The sequence below is a fragment of the Ptychodera flava genome, chromosome 9, assembly GCF_041260155.1.
Source record: "Ptychodera flava strain L36383 chromosome 9, AS_Pfla_20210202, whole genome shotgun sequence".
Lineage (NCBI taxonomy): Eukaryota > Metazoa > Hemichordata > Enteropneusta > Ptychoderidae > Ptychodera > Ptychodera flava.
Genome location: NC_091936.1, coordinates 23533344 through 23560223, shown reverse-complemented (window position 1 = coordinate 23560223; position 26880 = coordinate 23533344). Strand labels below are relative to the sequence as shown.

The 26880-nt window shown below is 38.2% G+C and overlaps 2 protein-coding genes across 2 annotated transcripts; one reads left to right on the top strand and one right to left on the bottom strand.

The window, feature by feature from the left end:
* Positions 1 to 1696: 1696 nt before the first annotated feature.
* On the bottom strand, positions 1697 to 26657 carry LOC139140412 (testis-expressed protein 10 homolog). The gene is made up of 15 exons (XM_070709637.1): positions 26515 to 26657; positions 22339 to 22566; positions 21428 to 21919; positions 19738 to 19916; positions 18370 to 18619; positions 17783 to 18104; positions 16994 to 17123; positions 15606 to 15775; positions 15306 to 15480; positions 14715 to 14812; positions 12727 to 12875; positions 5392 to 5472; positions 4520 to 4820; positions 4041 to 4168; positions 1697 to 3125 (listed from the first exon to the last, which is right to left on the bottom strand). Exons 2-15 carry the CDS (start codon positions 22528 to 22530, stop codon positions 3036 to 3038), a joined length of 2757 nt encoding a protein of 918 aa, XP_070565738.1. The 5' UTR covers positions 22531 to 22566; positions 26515 to 26657; the 3' UTR covers positions 1697 to 3035.
* Positions 5700 to 7478, top strand: LOC139140413 (uncharacterized). Its single transcript, XM_070709638.1, has 2 exons — positions 5700 to 5999; positions 6929 to 7478. Exons 1-2 carry the CDS (start codon positions 5751 to 5753, stop codon positions 7394 to 7396), a joined length of 717 nt encoding a protein of 238 aa, XP_070565739.1. The 5' UTR covers positions 5700 to 5750; the 3' UTR covers positions 7397 to 7478.
* Positions 26658 to 26880: the final 223 nt, after the last annotated feature.

Genomic DNA, 26880 nt, shown 5'->3' with positions numbered 1-26880 from the left:
TACGGTACCCTGTGGTTTGTGTAAGATAAAAAAAAACATGCGTTCTGTGCACACAATGTGTGCATACCAGACATTGAAATGGGAAGGAAGCCTGCAAAGCCCTGTAGAATTAGACTCACCCACTGACGTTATATTTGTCCTTTTCATTGTCTCATATTTAATAGGAAATGAAAGTGTGACTTAAGTGGACACTGTGTGCCAAAAGGAATGCGTAAGAAACCTGTAGACGCAAAAATAACCAAAATACAGATGTTCATAGAAGTTTGTTTCTACTTTATACAAGCTTGATGCATCTATAGTATTATGCAAATGAACATGGGTGATTCATGAACGCTGTAATTGTCCAATTCAATTCCTTCAGCTATTTTGATATTGATATTTGGCCTAATTATGGAAAGTCATTCATGAATATGCAAATGAGCTCATCTGGTATGCCACACTCATCAGACTTCCAGTATGTACGTCTAAATCTAAGTATGATCAATGAATCTCAGAGGTTTTATATATAGTAGAAATTTGTGCACTCCATATTGATAAATGGCCTAGTTACAGAAATTCATTAAATATGCAAATGAGCCAATAATTTGAATGTTATGCTCATCAAACTTTAAGCATAAATACAACCAAGTATGATGAATAAATTTTAGTGGTCTGCTTCATATTGGTACGGTAATAATTGATGTATGGCCTAATTACACAATTTCATAAAATATGCAAATGAAAATCGGCATGTAATGCTCATGGAACTTTCAGAGTGTCTAGACCAAAGTATGACCAACATTTCTCAAAGGGTTTTGTGAAATTCAGTGCTTTGAATGTTGATGTATGCCCTATACAATCACTCATTAAATATGCAAACGAGCATATAATCTGTTAGTCAAGCCCACCAAACATTTAGTAATGTATGATGATAAAACAGTTTGAGAGCCTGCACATTGAGTTGCGTCAAATTTGGTTATGTGATTCTTACGATACAGCCCCTTGCATAAGTTGTTGATTATGCAAATGACTATTAATTATTCAGGCCACACCCATGAAAATCTAATCAGATACAGATCTTCCCGTAATCACGCCATGCTGTAAATTGTACAACATTTTATCCACCATTTTTAAGTTGCAACTGGAACAACATCCATCTAGGCAGATGGACCGACAGACACACAAACATGTAGACATAGTGATGACACTGGACACCATTTGAGCCTATGGCGCACGGAGTCCAAAAACAGACCTGATTTCTTTTTCTTTCATTTGCACAAGAAAGCTTTACTGAAATGATCATTTTAAACACAGTCCCTCAACAAACACTACTGCACACATTACTTATCCCCTCTCCCGCACTCATACATACAAAACGTAAGGAACAGAGCATGCTTCTAGAACCACTGTGCTTTGAACCATGTAGAATTATCCGATCTTATGGATACTATATCTGGCAACTTGCCAGCATTTCATTGTTTACATCTCTGCCACCATGGCGGTTGTCCAGTATTTGTATAGATCTAGAGATCAACTTTAAATTCACTGGGACAATGGTGATGTAACTATCAATCTAAATCCACATGTTACCCGTAGATACTATCATTGCTTGTTCTTGGTGTTATTCTACTCAGGGCTTGGAGGTGATGTCAGTGAACTTAGACAGGTTATCTTGTGTGGGGAGGTTGTGTACATGACACCACATGCACTACAGTCTAATAAACCCAAGTCAGAGAGATTTAGATTTATTGGTATTCAATCTTGGATGAAACAGGTCTGAGGCTTGTTTCCATTCAAAGCGATTTTTTCACTTTAATACAACATTGCAAACAAAGACAATGTAAATCTGCTGCTAGAAGAACACAACTTACAGCTGGTGTTAAAGTTTCAGGTGGGTGTACAGTACAAGCTGGTGAAAAGCACAGTGGCTGCAATGTTTGATAATAAATATCCCAATTTTTGTTCTTTAAATGAGTACACTTTCTCATTATTTTCACAGAAGTACGCTGAAGTACAAGGTGTAGCAAAGTTTTAGCCTTGCCTACGCAATGCATCATGTGTATGCAATAGTATTGTCGATAAATGAACTGTAGTCAAGATTAATAAAGTCAGATGTTAAGGTAGAATGCGCCTTGGGGACAGATATTCAGGCTTTAAAACTTTTAGAAATTTTGGTTTGCCACTTGCAGGGGCTCATTTCCAACCTTGTTGCGTAAATAAATTTTTTACTGGCTTAGTTTTGTGGAAATTGGGAATTTTGTTTTCCCCATAGAGATAAAGCAGGGATAGCATCCATTTTGAATTTCAAATATTGTGCAAATTGTGTAATTGGTTTCTCTGGTACCAAAATTTGCACATTGATTCATGATTTTTTTTTTTGAGTTTGAAAGAGAACGGTTGGAAATTTGCTTGAGGAAAGTTTGAGCAAAACTTTAAATCGTTTATTTTCAAGGTGTTGACTATCTTAAATTTATTTATGAAAACTTACTGAGTGGTATTCTCATTTGTTCACACAGTTCATGATAATTACATTCCAATTATTTCTTTATGTTGTAAAAATAAACAGAAGATTAAATTTGGTCACAACTACTCAGAGAGGATTTGCTGAACGACATCCATCAATGAAGTAAAATTTTTCCAACTGAAAAAATTTGACTTGATAAGACAAAACTGGCCTTCACTGTATCATCTGACGTTGTACAGTCATATCAGAAGTTGTTATGTTGAAACTCCATGGAGTTATGCAGGTATAACAGAAAGGACATTCATAAAAGCACTTATACCAGGATGAGTAAATAGTGACCGGAAAACATCGCACATTCTTCAAAACAGTACAAATTTACCACAAATTTTGTGTAAAATGTAAAGGCAGTTCAAAAATTCACTGTCTAACGCTTGGAGTATTTACTCTGACTGGTGTCGATAAAGTTGAATATCAAGCTGCTGTCTACTTTGGACAATTATCTTTTCTTCCATCCTTGTCAAAGCACAGCGCCACCACACTGCAGGGTTTCTGAATTGCAGTCTTTGATGACATCTTGCTTTCCTCTCTGTCACTATAACTTTGATGACGCAGGCAGCAGTAGTCTGCTTTCATATCTGAGTTCTGCCATCCACTGACTGCTCTGGTCAGTGTTAGGGCATTTCTACACAGAAGAATACAAACAAAAGCATATTAAACACATACATGCATGATTAGCTCCTATTCAAATTAAGTATGACAAAATAAATCCATGTATTTCAAACAGACGTACTTCCAATTTATGATGAAGAACTAGGCCATATTTTGTTGAAGTACATGTCACAAGTCTGCCATATGGTTAGAATATCAATTACACCTTGTACAGGAGTTTATTACTGAAACATATCAACTATTCAATATGACATAAATTGTCTATTGTGAAAGGTTAAGGTAAAACGCACCTCGGGGATAGATATTTGGACTCTCAAATTTCTACAATTCTTTTCTGATCTACCACTTGTGGGGGCTTATTTTAAAGTTCTTGGAGAAAGAAAAACTTTCACCCCCTTATTTTTTTTTTTAAAATAGAAAATTCTATTTTTACCACATAGACTTGACACACGGGTGGCAGCCATTTTGAATTTCAAATATGGCAAAATTTCGAATAATTTGTATTGCGAGTTCCAAAATTTCCGCGGGGACCCCTGATTTTTATTGTTGATTTGGTTGAAAATGGTTGACAGTTTCATTTAGGAAAGTTTCAGCAAAAGTTTAAGTCTTTCACTTTGAAGCGCATACTACCCTAAATGAAGTCTCACCACATCCTTAAATCAATGTAGCTTCAGAAAATAAATCATGCACACTCATACAATGTTGTCTTTACAACAATAAATGCTGAAATGGGGTAAATCGCATTGTACATATCAAATAGTTAAAAATCTAGCATTGCTGACCACTGTCAGCATTGTTACAGTTTTTGTGTTTAACACCTTGACTTTGCAAGATGTCTCAACTCCACTGGCATTTTGTTTGGAAGAAGCAGATTATTATGTTGAGCTGGCTGGATAAACAAAGATACTAAGAAGTATTCTGAACTCACCATGACTGTCTGGACAATATTTCTGATTTGGTTTTCGCTCTCTTTGATGGCTTCTCTGAGTTCATTTGTCTGCAGCAACTTGACCATGATGAGGGCGATACCCTGGATGTGATTGGGTTCCAAGTTACCTGATGAAGATAGAGACACACAATCACATCTGGGAAAATCTTCAAAGAGTGCTTTTTGTCTTGCATCTTTTGTTTTTCTGCCATGCTATTATCACCGGTGCCATTTAGAAATATTAAATGTGTATGAAAAACGACCTGATGTTGCAAATCCTACCATTCCACAATCTGCAATATTGGACAACATAGCTGGGCCATTTCAGTTGTAACAATGTGAAGTATGTACAAATCAGTGACGTGACTTCAAACTTGGTTTTGTTACGTTAGAAAATTAAATACAACAAAAAGTAATACTCACTGAACAATTGAATTTTTATCCTAAAACTTCAAAATTAATGCACATTGGATACTTACGACTAATAAGTTCCTGTACGTATTCCAGGAAAGCATATCTGATATCATTGATGTTTGTAAATACTGTGGTCACTAAATCCATAAGATGCATTTCCCAGCTGTTGTTGCCATAGAGACCAGATCTGTAGACTTGTGTAGTGTGGTAGAGCACGGCCAAACAACAGACTGATGCTGACTGCTTCATGGAATGGGTCATCTCGTCCTTGTTGCTTGGTGATGAACTCCTGTTGCCGGGATACAAATGGCTGATGCAGTACAGGATTGCATAGATGGCTGAGATGGGAAGACGACAATACTGCGCCTGAGAGACAGGGGAGATGCAACCATGGAGAAAGAGTGAATGTTCAATAGCGGCGGTGGTGGATATATGATACAGCCCCTCTTTTCAGAAATGACAATCCCACCACCAATAGGTAAACAATAGGATTAACCCATGCTGCAGGGTAGTAAGGGTCACACAGGAGGTGCCTTTATAGGCATTCAGAAAATGGAATGTTCTCCAAATCTGTACTTTCTCTGCAATAATAACTTTGTGGAGATCAAGTTTTAAAATGATAAACAGATATGAGTGATCTCTGTTTCAGCATCAGAGTTACCACTATTTTGTGGTTACAGTGAACTGAATAACTGAATAATCTGACAGCAAGGCATCAGTTTTTTGTTTGCTTTGGGTCATGAGTCATTTCTTCTTGATTATTTGCGACAAAACTACTAACAAATGAGCCAGTGTGATGTGTGATGCAAAAGGCGTTGTTCACGGTATTACACTTCTGTGCATGGGACATCTCTGTGATATTAATAGTTTTCTCATATCAAGAAGAGTAGATTTGATAAAGGTTTATCTATCATAATGACATCAGTCACACATTTACCAGTAAGAATTCCAAAGCTGACTGTAACACCTGCCATACTTGTGAACTTCCAGACAGCATTGAAAATATCTCACAGACAGTCTGTCAAAGAGGAAATGCAAAAAGACACTGAATCACAAATTACAATAATAATGGATAAAAGTTTGCAGCAAGACTGAAGTACTAGTGGGCTTGATGTCATGCTATATTATTGTTTGACCAATACATTGTCATTTTTATTATTCAAAGCCTTAGCACGAAGTGAGATTATTCCGCCATATGTAACTTAGTAATGAATATGCATAAGGTCTAGATATACACATACACGCATATGCTAAACAGATGACTTTCCTTGGCCACGCCACTGGAGGACGTTGACTATGGAGGCTAGACGTTCCACTGTAGCTGCCACGTCGTCACCAAGTCTTTCTACCACTACTGCAAGCTTTGTAAAAGCTCATGGCTCGACAACACCAGGTGAACCTTCTACTGGTGGTAGGAACACCAATGCCGCTGCTCCTGTTGCTGCGACTTTGAATGCTGCAGCTCCACCACCTGTTCAAAAGACTGGCGACGCCAATATTGCAGGAACGGCAAATACAGGGGATGGCCACGTCGCTCAGGCTCAGGTACGGTTGTTTCTGTTACTTTGTTTTTCAGAGGGATATAGTTAGGTATGGAGAAGGGAGTTGAGCGGAGTGCCAATTTTTGGGCACCCGCTATCTCGTGTACGTAATTTGAGAATGGTCGCGTTAGAGTGCCAGTTTGTGGGCACCTGACATTGGGGTTAGTCAGAGTGCTAAATTGGAGCACCGGACTTTTGGAAGCGGAAAGTCAGAGTGCTAAATGTGAGCACATGACGTTTGGAATTGGGAATATAGGATTGGAGTGTCGTCAGGGGGCACCCGATAAAATATGCGCTGGGAGCGCCAGAGTTGTGTATGACACCGACTTTTATAATGATAGGCGTAGAACGATTATGTACAGTGCTAAAACCAGTTTGATGTGCATAAGTTGCGTTATACTCGTACTTCTGTGCAATTTTATCAGCTCACTCAAAGGAGCTATAGTTTGGAGTGGTATGTTTGTCTTCTCTGTTGCTAAAAAAAAAAAAAAAATACGTTTGTGCCCTTTACGTTTAGCATTTTCCCCCCCAAATTTACTTTTCATGTGTTCCTTAAAATTGCTCGCACGTTTGTGTTTTGACTTGGAGGATATAAAAAAGAGAAAAAAACTAAAAACAGGAGAGAGAAATTATAGTGTGGCGTGGGGTATGTATTTTCTTTTTTAGTTTTATTTATGTACACTTTGAGCCAATACACTTCCATTTTGAACCTTTCCTTTTCTTTCGTTTGTGTTTTTTTTTGTTTGTTTTTTCAAAGCAGTATTCCGCTGCTTATGTGTTTGTGAGGAAGGGCCATTGGAGGGCGCCAGAATATGCAGAAGTCGGATGGCATAGTTGGCCACCATTGCTGTAAAAATTCGGGTGTACAATGTGACTGTAAAAGGTCGTGTCCATTGTGAACGTACAGCTCATAGATTCCCTGATTGCTTTCAGGTGTCTGAAAAATTGGAGATATTGCTTAAAAAGGTGGAAAAGATTGAAGAATCTGCAGGTGTGGCAAGTGTGGATGACGCCTTACAAAAGGTTATGGAAATGGCGCATTGTGCAGCTGTGGTATCCAGACCTCAGCTTATCAACGCTCTAAGAGTCCTGGTTGACAGAGCCACGATGGTTGGCCACCCCAAGTTACAGAGATATCGAGCTGTGTTATCACAATTTGAGGCAAATGATTTTGGTGTTGACGCAGGCCGCCTAATTATCTTACTCCTCGGGAATAAAGAGCAAGAGGAGATCGCGTCTAAAGTTTCCAAATTTCTAAAGAACTCTGGCCATTCCACGCGTTACGTGCCTTATTCGTTTGGCGGTTCGGCATCCGGACGCCGTTCCAAAAAGAATTACAAATGCTTTCAATGCGAAAGTTTGGACACTTTGCAAGGGATTGTAGAGATGCGAAGAATGTGAATGATAAATGAGCAATTTCAATTTGTGATATGTACAACTTGAGCACTAGTTGTGCTGCAGTAATGGATATTAAATTATGTACAAGGTAATTCTCCTCCTGTTGTGTCACTTTCTCTGTGGGGTTTCCCTACCTCCCAACAGGGGGGCCCAAAATGGGCTCTTTGCTTTGCAACCTGCCATTTGCAGGTCCTGTCTGGGGGCGTCCCCTTTTACGCGAACTACTGTACCAACATTTTCTGTTTTGTATTGAAGTCTACCCTCTCCCATTTCAGTTTGTGCCACCTGCATGGGAATTTGATTATGAAGCAAATTGGAATTCGTCCCAGCGTTTGAGTTACGGGTGGACGACACTAGGGGGCGCCCCTAGACAACTAGACATGGTTGATGCATCTATGGTTGCAGTAGGGGAGACGTTTGCCTCACCAGATGACCTTTCATTTAGAAATCCAAATGACTTTATTGCTGGCGAACTTCACAAGCATACAGAGTATTGGACTGAATTGACTGAACACGTAATAGACAAGTCTGATATCATTGAATGGATAAATAACGGTGTTAGCTTAAGAAAGTATTTTACCAATTTTAACGGTGACTATAAGGGAAGAAAATATGATCATGACTTTCCTCCTGCTAGAATATTTGCTAACAATCCTGTATGTCAGCAATTTGGTAATTTCATAACTCGAACGATTTCTGAAAGATTGCATTCAGGGGCTATATCGGTTTGGGGGAAGGTTGTGTGTGACCCTCCACCTCATATTGTCATGCCTATTGTTGTGGAGCCAAGTAAACCTAGAATGTGTATCGATATGAGATATTTAAATCTGTGGACTACCCCCATCCCATTTAAATTGGATACTTTAGTAGAAGTTTCTAGGTATTTAGAAAATAACGATTTCCATTTTAAATGCGATGATAAAAGCGGTTATGACCACGTTTTTATTTGTCATGACGACCGTACTTTTGCAGGTTTCCAATGGGCTGGGGTATGGTATGTAAATAACACTTTACCATTTGGGTGGAAACTATCGGCATACGTATACCATACCCTCGGATATTGTATTACACATTACGCCAGGTCTTTGGGGGTACCCTGCATACAATACATTGATGATAGGCATGGGGGTCCACTAAAGCCAAAAAGGGTGATATTTCGTTTAAGTGGGACTGTTACGGAGGGCTCAAGCAGCAGCGTATATTTTATGCTCAATTGCGATAAAGGCAGGCTATTTTATCTCCCTGGATAAAAGTGTACTTCACCCCGTTCGATCATTAACTATGCTCGGGTTGGTAGTGGACACTCAAACACGTTCCTTTGCAATCCCAGAACAGAAAAAGTCTGCATTTCTTGAGTTGATACGAAGCGCCTTGTCACACAGAGCGATCCCTGTAGGGACGTTACAAAAATAATGGGAAAGTGCATTTCCTTTTCATTGGCATTACCTTGTGCTAGATTATATATTCGACATATGGCAAATGCTTGTAGTATTGCTCAAAAGACCTCAAAAAATCTTATCCCGGTTCGAGGCCTACTTAGATACGAGATTGAACAGTGGGAAACCATAATCCAACTAGCAGGGAATTTTGCTTGGCCAACAGAGAGTCACATGGCTATTAGAATTTACACTGATTCTAGCAATTCCAAATGGGGTGCTGTGGCTCACTTGGGCAAAGAGAAGATAGCTGTGGGGTCCATGTGGGAACAGGAATGGAGTGATATGCCAATAATCCGGAAAGAGGCTGAGGCCATATATAGGGGGTTACATGCCTTCCACAATAATATTAAGAACGGCCGTGTCGATGCAATGGTTGATTCTCTCCCGGTGGTACAGGCTTGGAACAGTGGTTGTCCGGGCGCGAGAGCAGTTGAATTGAATGAAATTTGAAGAAGTTGTTAATTTCTGTTTCCATAGCAATATTAGGCTTACTATGTCTCATGTGGCTTCTCGCGATAATGAAGCAGATGCGCCGTCACGAAATATGTCTTTGTCAGATGCCTCTTTGTCTTGTACTACGTGGCAGTGGCTTGATGATAAATTTGGTCCGCATCAAATAGACGCAATGGCAGATTATTCTAATAAGAAGTTACCCAGATATGTATGCCCATTTCATCAGATTGATTGTGAGGGAGTAAATTTCTTCCAACATCATTTCGGTAATGCTGATAAGATGTACGTCTATCCACCTTTTGCATTGGTGCCTGCAGTAATTAAGCATATTCTTGAACGCCGATACAGAGCTACTGTTATTGTACCTAGAGGGCGCTTTTTGACGTCGTATTGGCCTATGGTGAGGCAGGTGGCACATGATATAGTGAGCATTGGAGCCAAGGGGGACATGGGTATCATTCAAGCCCCTTCTAGAAACGGTTATAAAGATTATCCTCTACCCTGTGATTTGTATGCCATTACATTTGATTGGAGTTATTAGAAGTCTTGCAATTAAAATGTGTAAGAATGATATGCATGTACAATTTATGTAATAAATAATAAAGCCTGTGTGTATTTAGACCAATATATATCTATCTTCGTCGTGTGAATGTGCATACATGTATTGTCCGGCTGAAGTACGCTTCTTATCTGATTGACAGGTGTGCTGGATTTGTGGTGCTTGGAACCAAGGCCCATTGCAGGCGTGTTGGTTATGTACCTCCAAATTGATAAACCCACCTTGTGTAACTAAGGATAACCAAATAGATATCACGGCTCTTGATCAGAGAATAAATGGGCTACTCGGAGATAGGTCTGCATATGAAAAACAAAAAGACAGGCTGATACAGGATTTTGAAGCCTTTCTGACAAGGTTACCTTCGCCAAAACCGGTTGGTAATGCGAATCCGGAAGATGTGGTACTGTTTCTGGTTTTCAAGGACAATAACGCTAAGACTCAGGTTCACCAAATCGACTGCGCATATTTAGGACAGACTGGTCACATGCCATGCGCGTGTCCAAGACGGCTGAGGGCAGGGACAGTTAAGAATATGGTATCGAAATTGTCCGCGTATTTTCAGGCAATTAAATCTCACACTGGAAACATAATAAATCCAACTAAAGCACTGATGGTGCAGCGGTACATCAAAAAGATATCCGAGGAGCAGGCAAAGGCGCATGTTACAGTCAGACAAGCCAAACCGTTATTCTTGCCTAAGCTACGTTTGGTATTCGATCTTATCATGGATCTAATTGTTGCATCTCCATCAGCGATTCATGCATATCTATACGCCCGAGATATTACCTTTTTAAAGTTATTATATTTCTCCGGGGATCAAGCAGGGGATCTTGGTCAGGTCAAAACGCAGGAAATTCTGCGTTTTCCGGACAATTCAGGTTTGATTTTCAATCACACATTTGGAAAGACTCTGAGGGGTGCGGAAACAAATATGTTCGCTATTAAGCGATGCGAGGATAGACGCCTTTGTGCAGTGAACGCGTTGGAACAATACATCCAACTATCAAGTAATCTAGGCATTGATATACGTACAGGGTATCTCTTTAGGCCAACAACGCCAGCGGGAAATGTAGATAATAAACCATTGTCCTCTCAGGTGGTGTATCAGAGATTAAAAGACTACCTTCAACATTTAAATATTGATGAAGGGGAAACTCCTCATAGCATACGGTCTGCGTGTGCCATTTCCATGGCTTTAGGGGGTGCAAGTACCCAGGAGGTTATGGATCATGTCGGATGGAAAAGAAAGTCAACTGCTAACCATTACATGAAATTGTCAGCCTTGTCTTCCGTTCAACGACCTGATAATTGGCTTGAAGGAATGCTAAAAAATACACAAAATTCGAACGCTTATGAACACACGGAAACCTTGACCGATTTTACAATTGCGTTTCCTTTAGTATGGGGGTGTAACGTATATATGTACAGACAAACTTTACGAACATTAAAGTAGAAATGATTAACATGTTGTTTTTGTATGTGTTTTGGAGTAAGGGTGGGTATGAAGATATAAGTATTGGTAAGGTTTGGAGAGTAGATTTGAATGAGGTATTAGGATTTCATCAAGCTTGGCGTGGACAACTTTCACATCTCGATTCCAATACTTAATACAATGGTAATATTATTGAGCGGAGTGATAAGGCTTTAAATATTATATTATTCAAAGCCTTAGCACGAAGTGAGATTATTCCGCCATATGTAAATAGTAATGAATATGCATAAGGTCTAGATATACACATACACGCATATGCTAAACAGATGACTTTCCTTGGCCACGCCACTGTAGGAGTGGGAAATGGGAGGCCCTTTTCCGGGTAGGCGGTATTTGTGGATAATGATGCTAACTCGCCCACCCACCCACCCACCCTGGTTTTAGTCGGATCATTTCGCTCAAGTTACCAACTTTCACATCTCGATTCCAATACTGAATACATTGGTAATATTATTGAGCGGAGTGATAAGGCTTTAAATATTATATGATTCATGTGAAATGTGTCATAGGTCAAAGGTCAAAATGCTCATTGCATGGTTTTGAAGAGGCTAATAAACACATGAATATAATTTATGGAACCAAATTACTTACTGATAGATATTATCATGGCCTATCAGCATTATGTACACAGGTTAAATTCCACACTCAAAGTTAGATTTGTAAAAATTAATAGTGACACTGTAAATACTTTTCTTTTCTGTAGCATGGCTACTTGAAGCTGAGTTGCTTATACAATCAACGGAAGAGAGCAAACTTTTCTCCTATTTTGCTCTTTGCTTGATTGCTGGAATTTGAAATATGACAGGTTGGGTCACAGGTTGGCTGACTTGAACAGGTTTTTATTTGGACTATTATCAGTTACAGAAAATTGTTGCTTTGAAATGAACAACTACTACCAGTACTTTGGAAAGTTAAACTTGTTCACCTCTGTTCCTAGAGCGCTAGTTCAACCCCATTACTGAAAGTCAAACCAAATTTAGGAGGTGGGAAAGGAATGTGATCAAATCTGTACCCAGAAAGAAGACTTGTAATTTACTTGGCTGTTGATAATCAACATAAGAAATGTACCATTATGTTTATATGGCAGCTCATATGGAGATGGGACTGGTATCCAGCACTGTGTATATTGTGTCTACATAGTGTACTGCATTTAATATGGTGTGTTATTAACCGGGAAAATGAAGTCACATTATGAATAGCACAGATAGATTAATTCCTTCTAATGGCATTAATCTGCTATTCTTTAAGGGGCCTTTCAGAACAAACAAATACAAAGAAACCCCCTAAGACAATGTTGACTTTTGATGCATCTTAGCATGTACCAAGTCTTTAGTCTGTTGGAAAAATTAATCAAAAATTGCTGGCACTGTTTCTCTGATGGGTATTCTACCTTGGTAATTAGTTGATGTCTTCTGAATACATCCCAACTCTGTGGTGTGATAGATACACGACACACTGATGGAGGTAATGCCATGATTTCTGTAGGAGTTGAGTTGGCTTCTTCTGATGCTAGATTTCTCAGATGTGCATCGGTGGATCCTGTACGACAAGATAATGAAGTTTGGTAATTTGAAGTGCTGTTAATAGTTGTCAATCAGAATAAAATAATTTGTGTTGAAATGTTTTCACTGATAATTTCATGGACCTTCTCTTTAATCGACCAGTGTATATGTATCCACATTATCTGATGTGGTTGCCAGTCTTAAATATTCCTTTATGATCTCCCTTCATATGTAATTCTACCTGGAATAACTTACAAGTAATGCTCTCATTCGCTCACGTGTTGACACACGTGAGCATATGTTGCAGCGATGTCTGTCTGTCTGTGTGTCTGTGTGTCTGTCTGTGTGTCTGTCTGTCTGTGTGCTCAATATCTCAAAAACTGCTCATCGGATCAGAATCAAATCTGGTACATAGATTCAGTTTGCAAATGGCAAGAACTGATTAATTTTTGGTGGGTGTGGCTTGCTTACTTTTTGCTCATTTGCATAATTAATGATTTTAGAAAAAAACATATATATTAACAACGACTGCACACAATTTGATGAGATTTGCTACAAATCTTGATCTTACCAAGATATATCAGCTGTGAAAGATATTAAGGGGTGACATAAAAGATAATGGATAATTTGCATATTTAATGAACTTTCCTAATTAGGGATATATCTGATTTGACTTGATCAAAATTGGCAAAACTTGGTATGTATATTGAAGATACTATGATTTAACATTATTGAAAGTCATTAAGCACTTTTACTTCATCAAACTCTTAATTTGCATATTTAATGAACTTTTGAAATTAGGGATATTTATTTGAATTGACTTGACCAAAATTGATGAAACTTGCTATGTACATTGAAGATACTATGATATAACATTGTTGAAAGTCATTAAGCAGTTTTACTTCAGCCAATTCCTTATTTACATATTTAATGAACTTCACTAATTAGGGATATATATCTGAATTGATTCGACCGAAGTTGATGAATCTTGCAACATATATTGAAGATACTATAAAACAACATTATTAAAAGTCATGAAACTTTTTTACTTCAGCAAATTCCTAATTTGCATATATAATGAACTTTCCTAATTAGGGATACTTATCTGTATTGACTAGACCAAATTTGATAAAACTTGCTATGTACATTAAAGATACTATGATACGACATTATTGAAAGTCATTTAACATTTTTACTTCAGCCTATTCATAATTTGCATATTTAATGAGAACATTTCAGTCAATTCCTAATTTGCATATTTGAATGAACTTTCCTGATTGGGGATATATACTTGGATTTAAAATTAATCTGTGGTGAATAGTATTCATTATGTTGATAATAACACTTTAAATGAAGTTGCAAACATGTGGCAAAGGTTCAAATTTACACATAACTGCAACATATAGTTAAACACGTGAGCATTTTCAGTTCATATCTGGTTTTATGAGATCTAGCAGTAATTTTTCTGTGGCAACTAGATGATTAAATTTAGGATAAATTCAAAGAAGGAAATTCATTTAAAATAACAACCATATATTAAGGCAGATAACGTCAAAGGTTGTCTGCCTTAGAGAAATAGTAGTGGTATGCATTTGCCTCTGATCTCATCAAAACCAAAATCAGCAATTATTTCCATCTGTCCAATGGGCAGGTGACTTACAGTAGGAATTCATTCTGTTTTACCAGAATTTAACTGCCTCAATAGGCAGTTATTTTCTCCTCAAGTCATTTCAAACATTATAAAATACTTCACTCCCACCTTAAAATTCTTTGGTAAGCATACCCAGGATTATCATGAATGACCCCAAATGTGACCTCTGGGATGAATTGGGCGTAGCTGGTGATGATAAATTTTAACACAAAAAATTACTCTTACCTATGAGCACAGAAAATAGAAATTGCAGAAAATCAATGGTCTGAAATGGCAGGGACTGGTTGCATCCCCATCGCACTGTAGACTGTGATTGTTGATATCTGTGATAAAAACACACAACTTTGTCTTTTTAGAGTGTGAAGGTCTCACAAACAAAACAAAAGTTCTGACTGACCGACAAAACGCACACCAGGGCTCTGATCTGACATTGAACTTTCCACTTCTTAGAGTAAGATGGGGAATCTATATCCATAATATAAACACTGCAACTATCAAGAATGTGACTGGTGTTTTGAATGTGTACTAGATATGCTTCAATGCCAATGGCTTAAACTAAGCTCTATTTGATCTGAATATGTGCAAAGTTTGTATGAGAATCTACTCGCAAAATTTCCAGTTTTTTGTTTGAATTTTGGTAAGTGATTGTGAAATTGCTCACAAGATACTGCTCACTGGTCTTTTATCATCACTGAATTGACGTAACATCAGTGATCTGTCCAAACACCACACTCGCGTTATGTTGATTCAGCTACCTATATGAATACAGCACTTCATAACTGTATGAATTTCATTTGATGAATGACAAACACTGACCTGGAGTAGAGTATATGTAACATATAGGCAATGTTTACTGATGGCAGTCTGTCGTCATGGCACCATCTGGCCAGATTGACAAATGTTTCCTTGGTTACGGTCGGAACATGATACAGCAGCTCGATGATCTTTCTCTGGTTGCTGTTCGGTAAACTCACAAGTTCTTCACTGAGGTCTGAAGGAGCAGAAGATGAACACTTTCATAACTCTCGTTGTATATTCTACAAGCACAGCATGGATAATAGCAAAATTCTGACGCAAACATAATACCAAACAATGAATTTGCTAGACATCACCCACCGTAAATCTTCACAATGTTCTCCTGCAGACTTTCAAGCAACGGCTGAATTCTTTGGGCTGTTGCCATGGTGATGACCTGCAGTACACTTGCCGTCGTTGCCAGGGCCCGGTTCTTAAGATCTATCAGTAGCTTAGGGAGCCCCTGTATCCACTTGTTCAGAATCGGTTGTCTGAGAGAAAATAAAAAGTCACACAGCAATTCAATCCCTTTCCTTCGGAAGCTTAAACTCAATTTATTTGAAAGTACGCTCATTGTTGATGAACTTGTAGATCTTTGACAAGTTCAATTGGACTATATATGTTATCTGTTCAATGCCAATCAACAGCCTGGATATGGACACACATGTTTAAAGTACTGAAATTAAACTAGCTATTAGCAGCTGTTTTCAGCTGACTTTGTCAGTTTTGGAGATGTGATGGGCTCAAAGGAAACTTTTCATGATATTGAAGTTGGTAAAAAATACCGCAATTATACGGTGTCGCTCAAATTTGATCAGAATTGGTATATACCAGTATGGGTTACCAATGATCAACAATAAATGCTGTTTCTATCTGTTCAGTGGAGGAAAATTCTACGTTGATGTTATGGCAATGATTTCAGCACAGTACAACCAGAAAAACAACAAGAAATATTTAAACCAGAAAAACAAGAATGACAAAAGTAATTAAGGTCTAACTTTAGGTACTGGAGGTCAACTTTAGCAACATGCATAGCAGAAACAAGCCCCTCTTAGTTTAGTATAAACGGTCTTCCCCCATCTACTGTCTATGGTTGCAGCTGGTCTGTTAATATGTAACAGTTCATAAACAATGACAGGAAATGACTCAAGATCAGTGGAGTTAGCCTGTTTCTCACTGCCATGACTCCTGCACATTTGCAGGATTTCACTTTTTCTTACCTCATTTGCACATTTTTGACACTGATGTGTTCATTTGAACAAATTCACATCTCAACCCCTGCATCTACCTGTACACCAAATACTGAGATGGTAGCTTTGGCGGTATGGGAGCCTTTGTGTGTGACGGACATACATCCGCACATACCCACAAATATACAGACATACAGACATGCAAATCAGATGCAAATGACTGATTCAGCTTATACGATAACCTCACATTGGTACACCAAGTGTGAGCTAAAAAGGTTTGTACCGGTATTATAAGTAGCCTAAAAAAAGGTGAAAATTTTTAGTACAGCAACTTTTAGCATTTGATATTATTTGTAGCTTAAACTGTTAAACCTATGACAAAATTTGCTTAGCAATCCTTGAATGACATTTGGAACTAAAGTTGGATAAAGAACCATGGAATTTCCAAATACTGAATGACTCTTTGACGAAGATGATCAACTTTTTTCATGAGGAAATAAGATGTAGAAACATCCTCACCTGTTGTAACCATGGCTACTGTGGAGAACCAAATCAGAGAGGAAGCTGATGATGAGTCTTTTGTTTTGGGAAAGTAAATGACATCCTTGGTAACAGACTAGGACAGACCTGAGTAACTGCTCTGAGACGCCTTTGAAACAGAAAGAAACAGCACATTGTTACAGAGACAGCACATTGTTGGAGAGATGGAAAAGTGAGATAGTGAAACTATTAACCATGAATGGTGAAGAATGAGGGACGCTAATGTACCGGTGTTTCACAGAATGACTTTACAAATCAGTTAACAAATTTTGTTTGATCGATGCATGAAGATGGTGACTCCATACAACAACTGCACTAAATTTAATCATGGGGTTGTCAAAGTAGAACTTAAAACAAACTTGCAATCATCAGTTTACAATGACGGTTGTGCTTTTATATAACTGCATGAATTTATGCCGAAGTACTTTGTCATAAAATGTGATTTTGGCCACCAACATCCAAACTTCCTTCTTGCAGCGATGCTTCAACCTTTGGATTGAAAACACGATGGAAAGAATAAGTTCATCAATGACATTCACAGTGAAAGTATGACAGACTTTTGTGTTTTGTATTGAACTGAAGTTAAGTGTTACACTATGCAACACTGCTATATTTATGAGAATTGTTGATAAACCATGATTCATACAGTTTGGCCTGACTTCTATTTGATTTTGAATTTATGAGTTGACGCTGTAATTCCAAGAAATGTTGCCAGCTTATAGTTTATTGGTACCCTAGTTTTCTATGATAGATTCTCAGTAAACATACCTGAATGGACCAATGTTTTATTGCATCTTTTCACAAATTCCAGAGTTGTCTTGAGATGTACTGGACTTATTTGTTTCTGTTCTTGTAAAAATTCACAGACGTATCCTACAAGAGCCTTTACCCACTTGTCCCTGCCTTTCTCTTTGCTCACAAAATAGGACATTAATTCACACACTGCAAGGTTCAAGACGACCCCAGTCACTGCCGTTGCACCCTTCCCAGCCTGCCTCTTGTTTTGCAATGGATGACGGGAAGCATAGGGAAAGCAGGTCATCAGGTGGTGGTTGAAGTCCTTTAAGTAGAACCGTGTCAGTTTCTCCATCTGTGAGGCAACAACAGGTAGGTTTTTCAAAGTTTTAGTTCATTAAATTAATTTTCAATTTCCTATGAAATATAAGTGGCAAGTTAGATTGCTGAGCAAAACATCTTTGATCAACAAACGTTTTCTACATACAGGTATTTGACATGAGTTTACTGAGGCATTGAATATTTTTGAACGTAATATATTTGTCATTATTGTAAAACAATACTCCAATTAAACAAATTAAAGAAATTGTATCATGGAATTTGATATTTTTATGACTTACATAATCATCATCATTTCCAGAGATCTCTGCCATTCGTCTCCATAGCAACTGCAATATTGACAAAATACCATGAAACGTCTCCATTGCCTCTGCAGATAAATGGTTGCCAGGTAAGTCTGTTGCTAGGAGACCAGGGTTGGCCTCCACCCATATCTGGAGAAGTATCGGCACTAGGGTATGGATGAACTCAAGAAGATCCTTCGGATGGGAGAGATAGTCATCTGCTGTCACAACATCTGAACCAGGTGGTCTGTGAGAAAATGCAAATGAGAATGAAATGTGGAACCCTTAAACAGACACACAAAAATTTGGGATAATGATACTTGTCCTGTATAATTTTCTAATAATTGCTATATTTGTCTCTGTGAAAATTTGGTATTTGGATGTATTTTATTGAATAAAAATATACTTTAAATATTTTGTCATGACTCTGAGGATTAAAAGTTTTCACAGCCCACACCAAGAGTATTCAGTTTCTTACACAATAATCACGGTAATTACTAACTGGCAGCATAAAACACAAGCCAGTAATCTGAATGTCTATTATGAACATTTAGTTGTGGAAGATTCTTGTTTATTTAACAATGTGTTTCAACAGTAATTGGGTTGATGTTTCTCTTTGACATTTAATACTGCGGATATACAAACAAAGGTTGATCGTTGAAGCATTCTCCTTGTTGATTACAAAGGCTACCAAAACAGCAGAGCAAAGACAGATACTACTGTAATATGAAAACAAATGCTACAAAAGGGATATTTTGTGTCTAAATATGCATCTGTTTACCTAACAAAGCAGTCCCATAGTGTGTGGCTTGATGTTCATACTTGATATTTATACACAGATCATCAAACAAATTAATTGATTAAACTGTACACTGCAGATGAATATATGAAAACACAAACTGGTAGTAAAGCGGATTATTTGAACTTTGATTGATGGACACATTGTAAAGTCTTGATGTGGTCACTTTGTGGTGATCTCAATTCAATGATTCTTGCTAGCAACCATTTTTACGAGGGTGTAACCGTCACAACCACACCTTTGCACCATTCCCATTCTTTTCAAAGGGTGAGTGGACATTCTACGAAGCAAAATACGGGTGAATGGTTTTTAACTGACTCTAAACTGCTTGGCTGGTAGAGTGTAAGATTGGCCTTTGACCCCTAGTGTCATATAATTGTGAAGTGAGTTGGTGTAAAAAAAAGCATGAGTGTGGGTGAAAGCGGGTCAAAGGTGAGTTCATTTGTGCATGCAGTGAAATTTGGGTCAAATATGACCATTGATAATGAACAGGATTTTACATTTTGAATTTTCAGTGTAAAATTTTCTGCATCAGAAACCCCTATTGTTTATCAAATAATGTGTACCTGAGTGTAAAACTTGTAGCTATGTTGGGTTTGGTACCCGTGTGGAAATACAGCCGTACGTGTGTTGGACTGCTGTCGTTCCATGTGACTGTGCTGGAACTCTGTTCCTCACTGTCACGTTGAGGGCAGTCTTCCGTCATCCACAACGCCTGCAGAAACTGGTTTAACCTTTGTAGCACCTGTGAACGTAAACAACACCATTTTCTTGTACATCATTAACCACTTAGTCAATAAAGTTGATAACTGAACATCAATGTCATGACAATCATTTATAGAAGTACATAATAAGAAAGACAGAAAAAGAGTGGATTTTCTTATATCAAGATTAAGTAATTTGCATATTTGCAATAGCTAATCAAGTGGCACTATAAAGCTAGGAAACACATGTAGACAACTATTTGAGCACTTTTCTGACACTATTGCAAGCTACACAGGGAACTCAGGGAAAATGATGAGATGTCCTTATCACGTCTTATTCTGCTTTATATCCTCAAATAAAATACAGTGAAAAAATTAATATTTATTACTGTCAGTATTTTTGCTATTAAGGATATATTGTTCAACACATTTCACACATTTAATCTTTGAAGACAACAGGAACGAAGTTAAGACTCAACAGTGTATCATCTGAAGGTATTAATATTCTGGAAAAATATCACTGCCACACCAATACAGGGATAGAAATACTTTTTTATTTCTTGCGGCAAAAGTTTGCCACCGGATATGAAATCAGGTGGCAATTGTGAAAAATATGGTGGCAGTTTAACACATCATGTGATCGGTATAATAAAACATTTTGAGCCCTGTACTAGCTAATGAATTGCGAGTATTTATTGTTATTTAAATCACGCAGGCAGTGGTTTGGCTTTGTTTTCAAAATGTCACACATAATATCTTGTGCCGTATGACTGCATATGCGGCTATCACAAAGGGCAACAACATGTCAAGTGTACAAAAGCTGCTGTCATCGATATGAGATTAGCCAATCACAAGTTTGGATTCACGCTATGTTTTCATTCATGCCAAAATGTTGCAATTAGTTTGTTTGGTTTTTTTTCGCTAATGAGTTTTTCCGCCGTCAGACAACGCATGTTCCTTCAGTGTTCCTTCATTCAAGCCGTAGGATCGATGACATGATGACCCAAAATTTAGTGGCAGAAAAATACCACCAGAAAAAAAAATTGGTGGCAGATTGACAGGTTTTGGTGGCAAATGCCACCATTGCCACCGATTATTTCAAACACTGCAATAATTCCTGTTCTCTTCCTTCAGACAGTTTCATGAACTTTAACTGGAATGGCTTTATCCCATTTATCCCACTACAAGGATTTAAGGCTGATAACTACTTCCATTGACTATGGCATGGTGCGATGTAATCGGCAAATAATTTGCTATACTGTACTACATTGCAATGGCATTACATGAATGTGGAAAACCTCTATGTAATTAAACGTAACAGTGATTCAATATTTTTTGATTTTTCACTCAAAGAATCCTTGCTTTTTATGAACTTAAAAGTTCAAAATAAGTTAATTTTGGTTCAATTTTTTTTTTCAATGCAGAAATTGAAAGAGGTTATTCAGAATCAGAAATACATTAAAAAAATTGAAACCACATTTGTAGAACAATGAATGCAAATAAAATTAGTGTGAATGGCAAAAGTGAAATTTGTGATTTGACCTTGACTGACCTTTCTTCTCCATTTCTGGGACGACAGTTTACTGGAAGGATTCACTGTCAAGGCTCTTGCTGTCTCTCCGGCACTTGACGCTTTGCCGCCTGACTCCCGAGATATCTGATCCACAAAATTTGGCAACAACTGCCTGCTGTGTTTGGTGACCAGTGATGGATAGAACTTCAGCACAAGATCTAGAACTTTCAACGAGTCAAGCTGGATGTCCTCGTTTATATGCGTCATCGCGCAACAGAGGTGAGAGTTCAATATCGGGAAGAAAGGCATGACCTGATTGCCTGTTATGTGCGGTAACACGAAGTTCAGCAGGCCAATTGCAGACCGCCTAACGTCTGATTCTTTGTCCATGAGCACACTGGACACATGCTCAATGATGCTGGACAGGTGTGTTGAGATCAGCTGTGGATGGCGCAGGAATAGATCCTTCAAACCAGACAGCGACTCCACTCTCATTGCGGTATTGTAATGATTGAGGTGTGTAAACAGCTCCTGTGAAATGACATAGTCATTAACTCAAAAATCATTATGTTACCCCAGATCATAGATGGCTTACAATTCTATAAAGTGCTTTCTTTACAACTGGTTTTGGTCAAAATTAAAATCACATTTACATTAAAAATGTAATGATTTTTGCCAACAAGACAAAATGTCCCCATTGACTCTCTCTGCAAATACTGTCCTTGCTTAGCAATTGTTTTATTACTTTGATCTGTACAAAATTTGAACAGAAGCCTGCTAGGGATAGGAATGTGATTAAAGCCATGGAAAAAATGATAAACACTAAACACTCATGTTTTTGTTTGCTCTGATATGTCAACCAAACACATACTACTGCACTCAGTTGATTGGTCCATTGGGCAATGTTATCTACACCAATCAGATTTCTTGTTCAATATCACTACACCCACCTGTATGTTTTGCTTCCTCTGATTGGTTGGCTGGGTTTCATCACTTTTTAGCTGTTCTTTGATGTGTATGGCACGACTCTTGAAGTTTGTATTTGTGACATTATCTGGCAGGGCCTTTTTCTTTCCCACTTTCAGTTTCACCTTCTGGAAGTCTTTCCTCTTTTCTTTTCTTTTCCTGGCACTCTTCCCCATGGTTTGTTTGGATTGCTGGATATGCCAGAAGACACCCTGAAATGACAAAGCATGATACTGTCATTGTAAACTCAACTCGAGCTTCTTTATTGGCAACCCCTAGGATAGGATAGGTTTTCAGTAAGGTAAACAAATAGTTTGGGTTATTCTGAGCAATATTGGTGGGCATGTTTGTATTATTTGTTCAGAAACCACTCTCAGACAACTTTACAAGCACATTACTTCCATCATAAGTATTGTTGTCTTTGGATGTGCAACACTATAAAACACTTATGCTGGAATGAATTTATCATGACCTTGACTTTGAGGGAAGAATGAAGGAGAGTTTCTGAGCTACTTTGGGTGGAGGGGGTGATTTTACTGGAAATCGATAATTTTTGAACCTCAATATTACACACATTATAATACCGGTAATATTTATTGCTTAAAAGCGCACTACACCATGTCTCAGTGCTCTGTACATTACAATAAAATTACATATAGACATGACATCAAATCAATTTCAGCAATAAAAAAATTACAGATAAGTACTATAACACTGCTTAAAAAGATGAGTTTTAAGACAACGTTTAAAAGACTCACAAGACCAACCAAGACAGTGAGCATCAAAAGAAAGCTCATTCCACAATTCCAACAATGGGCAGCAATTGCAAATGCGCGATACCATAATTAACTAATTAAGAGGGTATTCCAGGAGGACTGACACAGTGTAAGCTCTGCATACGATGCTGAAGTTATTTTCGTATTCGTTTTCGTATTCGTTTTCGTATTCGTATTCGTATTCGTATTTGAGTCACTGACAGAAATTGTTATTTTAAGTCCAGGTTTCAGGTATGAAACGTGCAATATACGATATTCACTGAGGTTTAAATATTGTGATAATTTGTTTCGTAATTTCATCTGCCAAATTTGGTTAATTTACATAAATTTGCATTTGTAGATTTTAAAGAATTTTGTTCACTTCATTTATTTGAAAAAAAAATACTTAAAATCGGTTGGGATCTGGTAAGGCAGCATCTTCGCTTGCAAATGTCTCTTGACCGGGCAGCTGGATGCACCCCGAAATCAGGTGGTCAGTGCCAAGTAATGGGACTCTTGAGAGCGGATGCAAAGGAGCTGCCCTGGACTGTACCATTGTTTTGCGGGCAGGGCAGATTTTTGTGAGGCGCTGCAAAACGGGTGACTGTTGAAAGCCATGATGAACGGGGGACTTGTCTAGGACAACCATCTGAATAAAAAAATGTGAAATTGTTATATCCGGTCATCCTTTTGGACTCACTTTAGAATGATCATATCCATTTACAATTTGTATTTCAAGTATTTTTACTTGATTTTGATATGGCTCTACGTAAACCTGAAATAAATTATAATAACAATACAATACAATACTTTACAAAACTCAGGGAGTGCGGTAAGGCAAAAATTACTAAATTGCAAGTTACGACTAAATTGTACGTGCTGCTACAGGGGAGATAGTAACAGAAGTCAATGACAATAGGTAGTTTATCTTTTAGAGTAAAGAGTGAGCAATATTATACATAAAACCGGACCGACCGATAATTCATGTATTACATTCAATCAGGGCTCAAAGTAGCGACCATTTTCAGTCGCATAGGCGACAAATTTTATGAGATTGCGACTGAATTTTTTTCAAGACATTTCTCCATACCGTATACGTGATCAAATACAACATATATTCGCTCAGTGTTCACGGAGCATTGTCCTGAAAGGCCACGACCCCAAAATACGCATTGAATAAGCATAGCCGTTGAGCGGAGTTACTCAAAGGTTTGAGCGCGTTCTCTCCTCTGCACAGCGCTGCCAATGTATCTGCTGATGTTATCTTGAATGATCTGTCAAAATATCCCATGAATTTAATGATAAATTTTACTACAATCCAATCAAGTATCAGAAGCAGTTTTAGTGCTGTCACATCATTTCAAATGAACCAATCATAATCCCAGCATAAAATGTCATCAAAATATAGCTGACAAGGGAAAACAAGCAACCAGTAACTGCAACATGTTTCATGCGTTCACGTGCGTAATGAATATTTGCGTTAGTGGCATGTGACCGGCTAGACCATTTCCGGAAATCGTCCTTTGGAAAGCAGATCAAGCATCGATTTCATCAAGCTTGGACTGGATTATCCTGTTTCATAAAGGTTTTTGTTTTCAGCTAGATCTAAATAGCAAGCAACTTTGTTGAAATATCATGGCAAATCTGCCGGGTAGCGACTGCAATTATGTAGAACCATGGAGGTAGTAGAGAACAGACCATGGATGGGACTGTGGCGATGACCTCAATGACCCGAGCGAGTTCGATACACGCCACAAGTACCGCTGCGATATCACAGCTAGGATTAAATGCGCATATACGTTTGAGTTTTGTTCTCTTGCCTACAAAATATCTATCGAAAGTTGATAGTTGCTGCATTTCTATTCAGAGTTTTTGTTGAAAAAAGTAGCTATCTACGGCTAGCGGCTTAATTGGTCCCCCAAAATAGTACTGCTGAAAGTTTTTGGAGTGACCTGCAGAACGGAGTTGTAGAGCGGGGCAAACTGCGTAACACTGAAACTGGATCGCACAGTAACAAATGACGAGAAACGACGACCGATCGAGCCAGTTGCGACAGCTACTAGACTAGCTGAAGTCTATTTATCATAGAATACAGGTATTTCTCGATATTTCGCGACACAAATTAATTTCCATGCATTCTGGTGTATCTTATCATAACGCAAGTTGATCAACATGTTCTGGCAATGACAGTTGACGCAAACGCAAGGAAAGAAAAAGAGATGGGTCGTACTGAAATAAAGACTCTGACAACAGCTCACACATTAATTTAATCTTTATTAGGGAAACAAATGTACCGATCGGGACATAGGCCTATGATACCATTTTATTCATCTCGTTTTCTTTATGACGCTTTCCCACATCATATGAGATGATATTTTCTTTGCGACAGCAGTCTAAATATAGCATTTCATCGACTTAGGGGCATGCGATAACCTTGAGCCCTGCATTCACTGTCGTTATGACGATCACTTTCTCAGAGATATCAGTTTAAAACAAGAAAATTACCTTTTAAGTTTACAACTCGTCAAATTGGGCGGGTCAGCTAAATTTCCATTATCGATACTAATGATGTCAACAGAATGTTTAAGTTGGTTGTTGTGATAAAGTTAATACGAAAACGAATACGAATACGAATACGAAAATGATGTTTGTTTAAAAAATCTTTCCTCCAAAGACTACTACTGGCCCACAGGCGCTTATAGCTTGGTAGTCTGCTAAATAGATCGATTTTCGGCTCGATCTATCGATCACGTGGTCAGTATGCCCGCCACTGTAACCTAGTGTGTATTTTGGTTACAATGGCGCGCATATCGACTACGGGATCGATAGATCGAACCGAAAATCGATCTATTCTACAGACTACCCAGCTAAGGAGTGCCTGTGTACTGGCCGTTTGTTTTTAAAATCTCTCCTCTAATTATAGCAACGATATCTTTCAATCTAGGGCCTAAAAAGATTGGATCTTTTTCAACTTACATTCTCAAATATTGAAGTATCGATATATTGTCATATAAAAAGCACTTTAAGTTCTGTAAAGACAGAACTTTTATATAATACGTACGAAATTTGGACTAAAAATAAAAAATTTTGTCAGTGACTCAATACGAATACGAATACGAATACGAAAACGAATACGAAAACGAATACGAAAATAACTTCAGCATCGTGCTCTGCATAGCAAGGCTGTATGTTATCGGCTCCCTATCTGTGGTGGGAGGTGCAGCCGGTAACATACAGAGCCGGAATACAGGATACAGAGATAGCTAAACACGATGTGCACGTGTGACACACGGTGTGTGACATTGCACTCACAGAACCAATGAACCGTATTTTAGAATGGCTCTGCAGCACTCTGGGTAACAAATGCGCTTACAGCCGTGACACCGTACGATTTTGAACGCTTACCAATAATCGCTGTATCCTGGATTTCACTGAAAAGTCGCTGACTATTCACGCCACTCATATAAGGCAATTTCGCCAAGAGCACAACCTGCTCAACGCGAAGGAAACGTGGTCTACTGCTGAGAAACCGGAAGACATGTTACAGCGCCCTCTACAAAAAGGTTTTACACTTTAGTCCGTAAGAGGCGCCCTAACACATGTGGCACAGGCGCTGCGCCTTTTACTGCAAAGAAACACGAAAGCTGGCTTTCGTGCATTTTGATCTATGATTGTACGCCGTCTCTAGAAAGAAAATATACCTACTCTACCAGTGGATTGCAGAACAATGCACATTAACCTATGTGATATACAGATGACCGATATTTAATT

What these genes read in the sequence shown, in the direction of transcription:
- LOC139140413 (XM_070709638.1), top strand. Translation starts at nt 5,751, where the DNA reads ATGGAGGCTAGACGTTCCACTGTAGCTGCCACGTCGTCACCAAGTCTT. An exon ending in GCCACGTCGCTCAGGCTCAG is followed by an intron (nt 6,000 to 6,928) that starts GTACGGTTGTTT and finishes GATTGCTTTCAG; the next exon opens with GTGTCTGAAAAATTGGAGAT.
- LOC139140412 (XM_070709637.1), bottom strand. Translation starts at nt 22,530, where the DNA reads ATGGGGAAGAGTGCCAGGAAAAGAAAAGAAAAGAGGAAAGACTTCCAG. An exon ending in GCTACAAGTTTTACACTCAG is followed by an intron (nt 18,620 to 19,737) that starts GTACACATTATT and finishes ATTTTCTCACAG; the next exon opens with ACCACCTGGTTCAGATGTTG. An exon ending in AGTAGCCATGGTTACAACAG is followed by an intron (nt 15,776 to 16,993) that starts GTGAGGATGTTT and finishes ATTTTCTCTCAG; the next exon opens with ACAACCGATTCTGAACAAGT.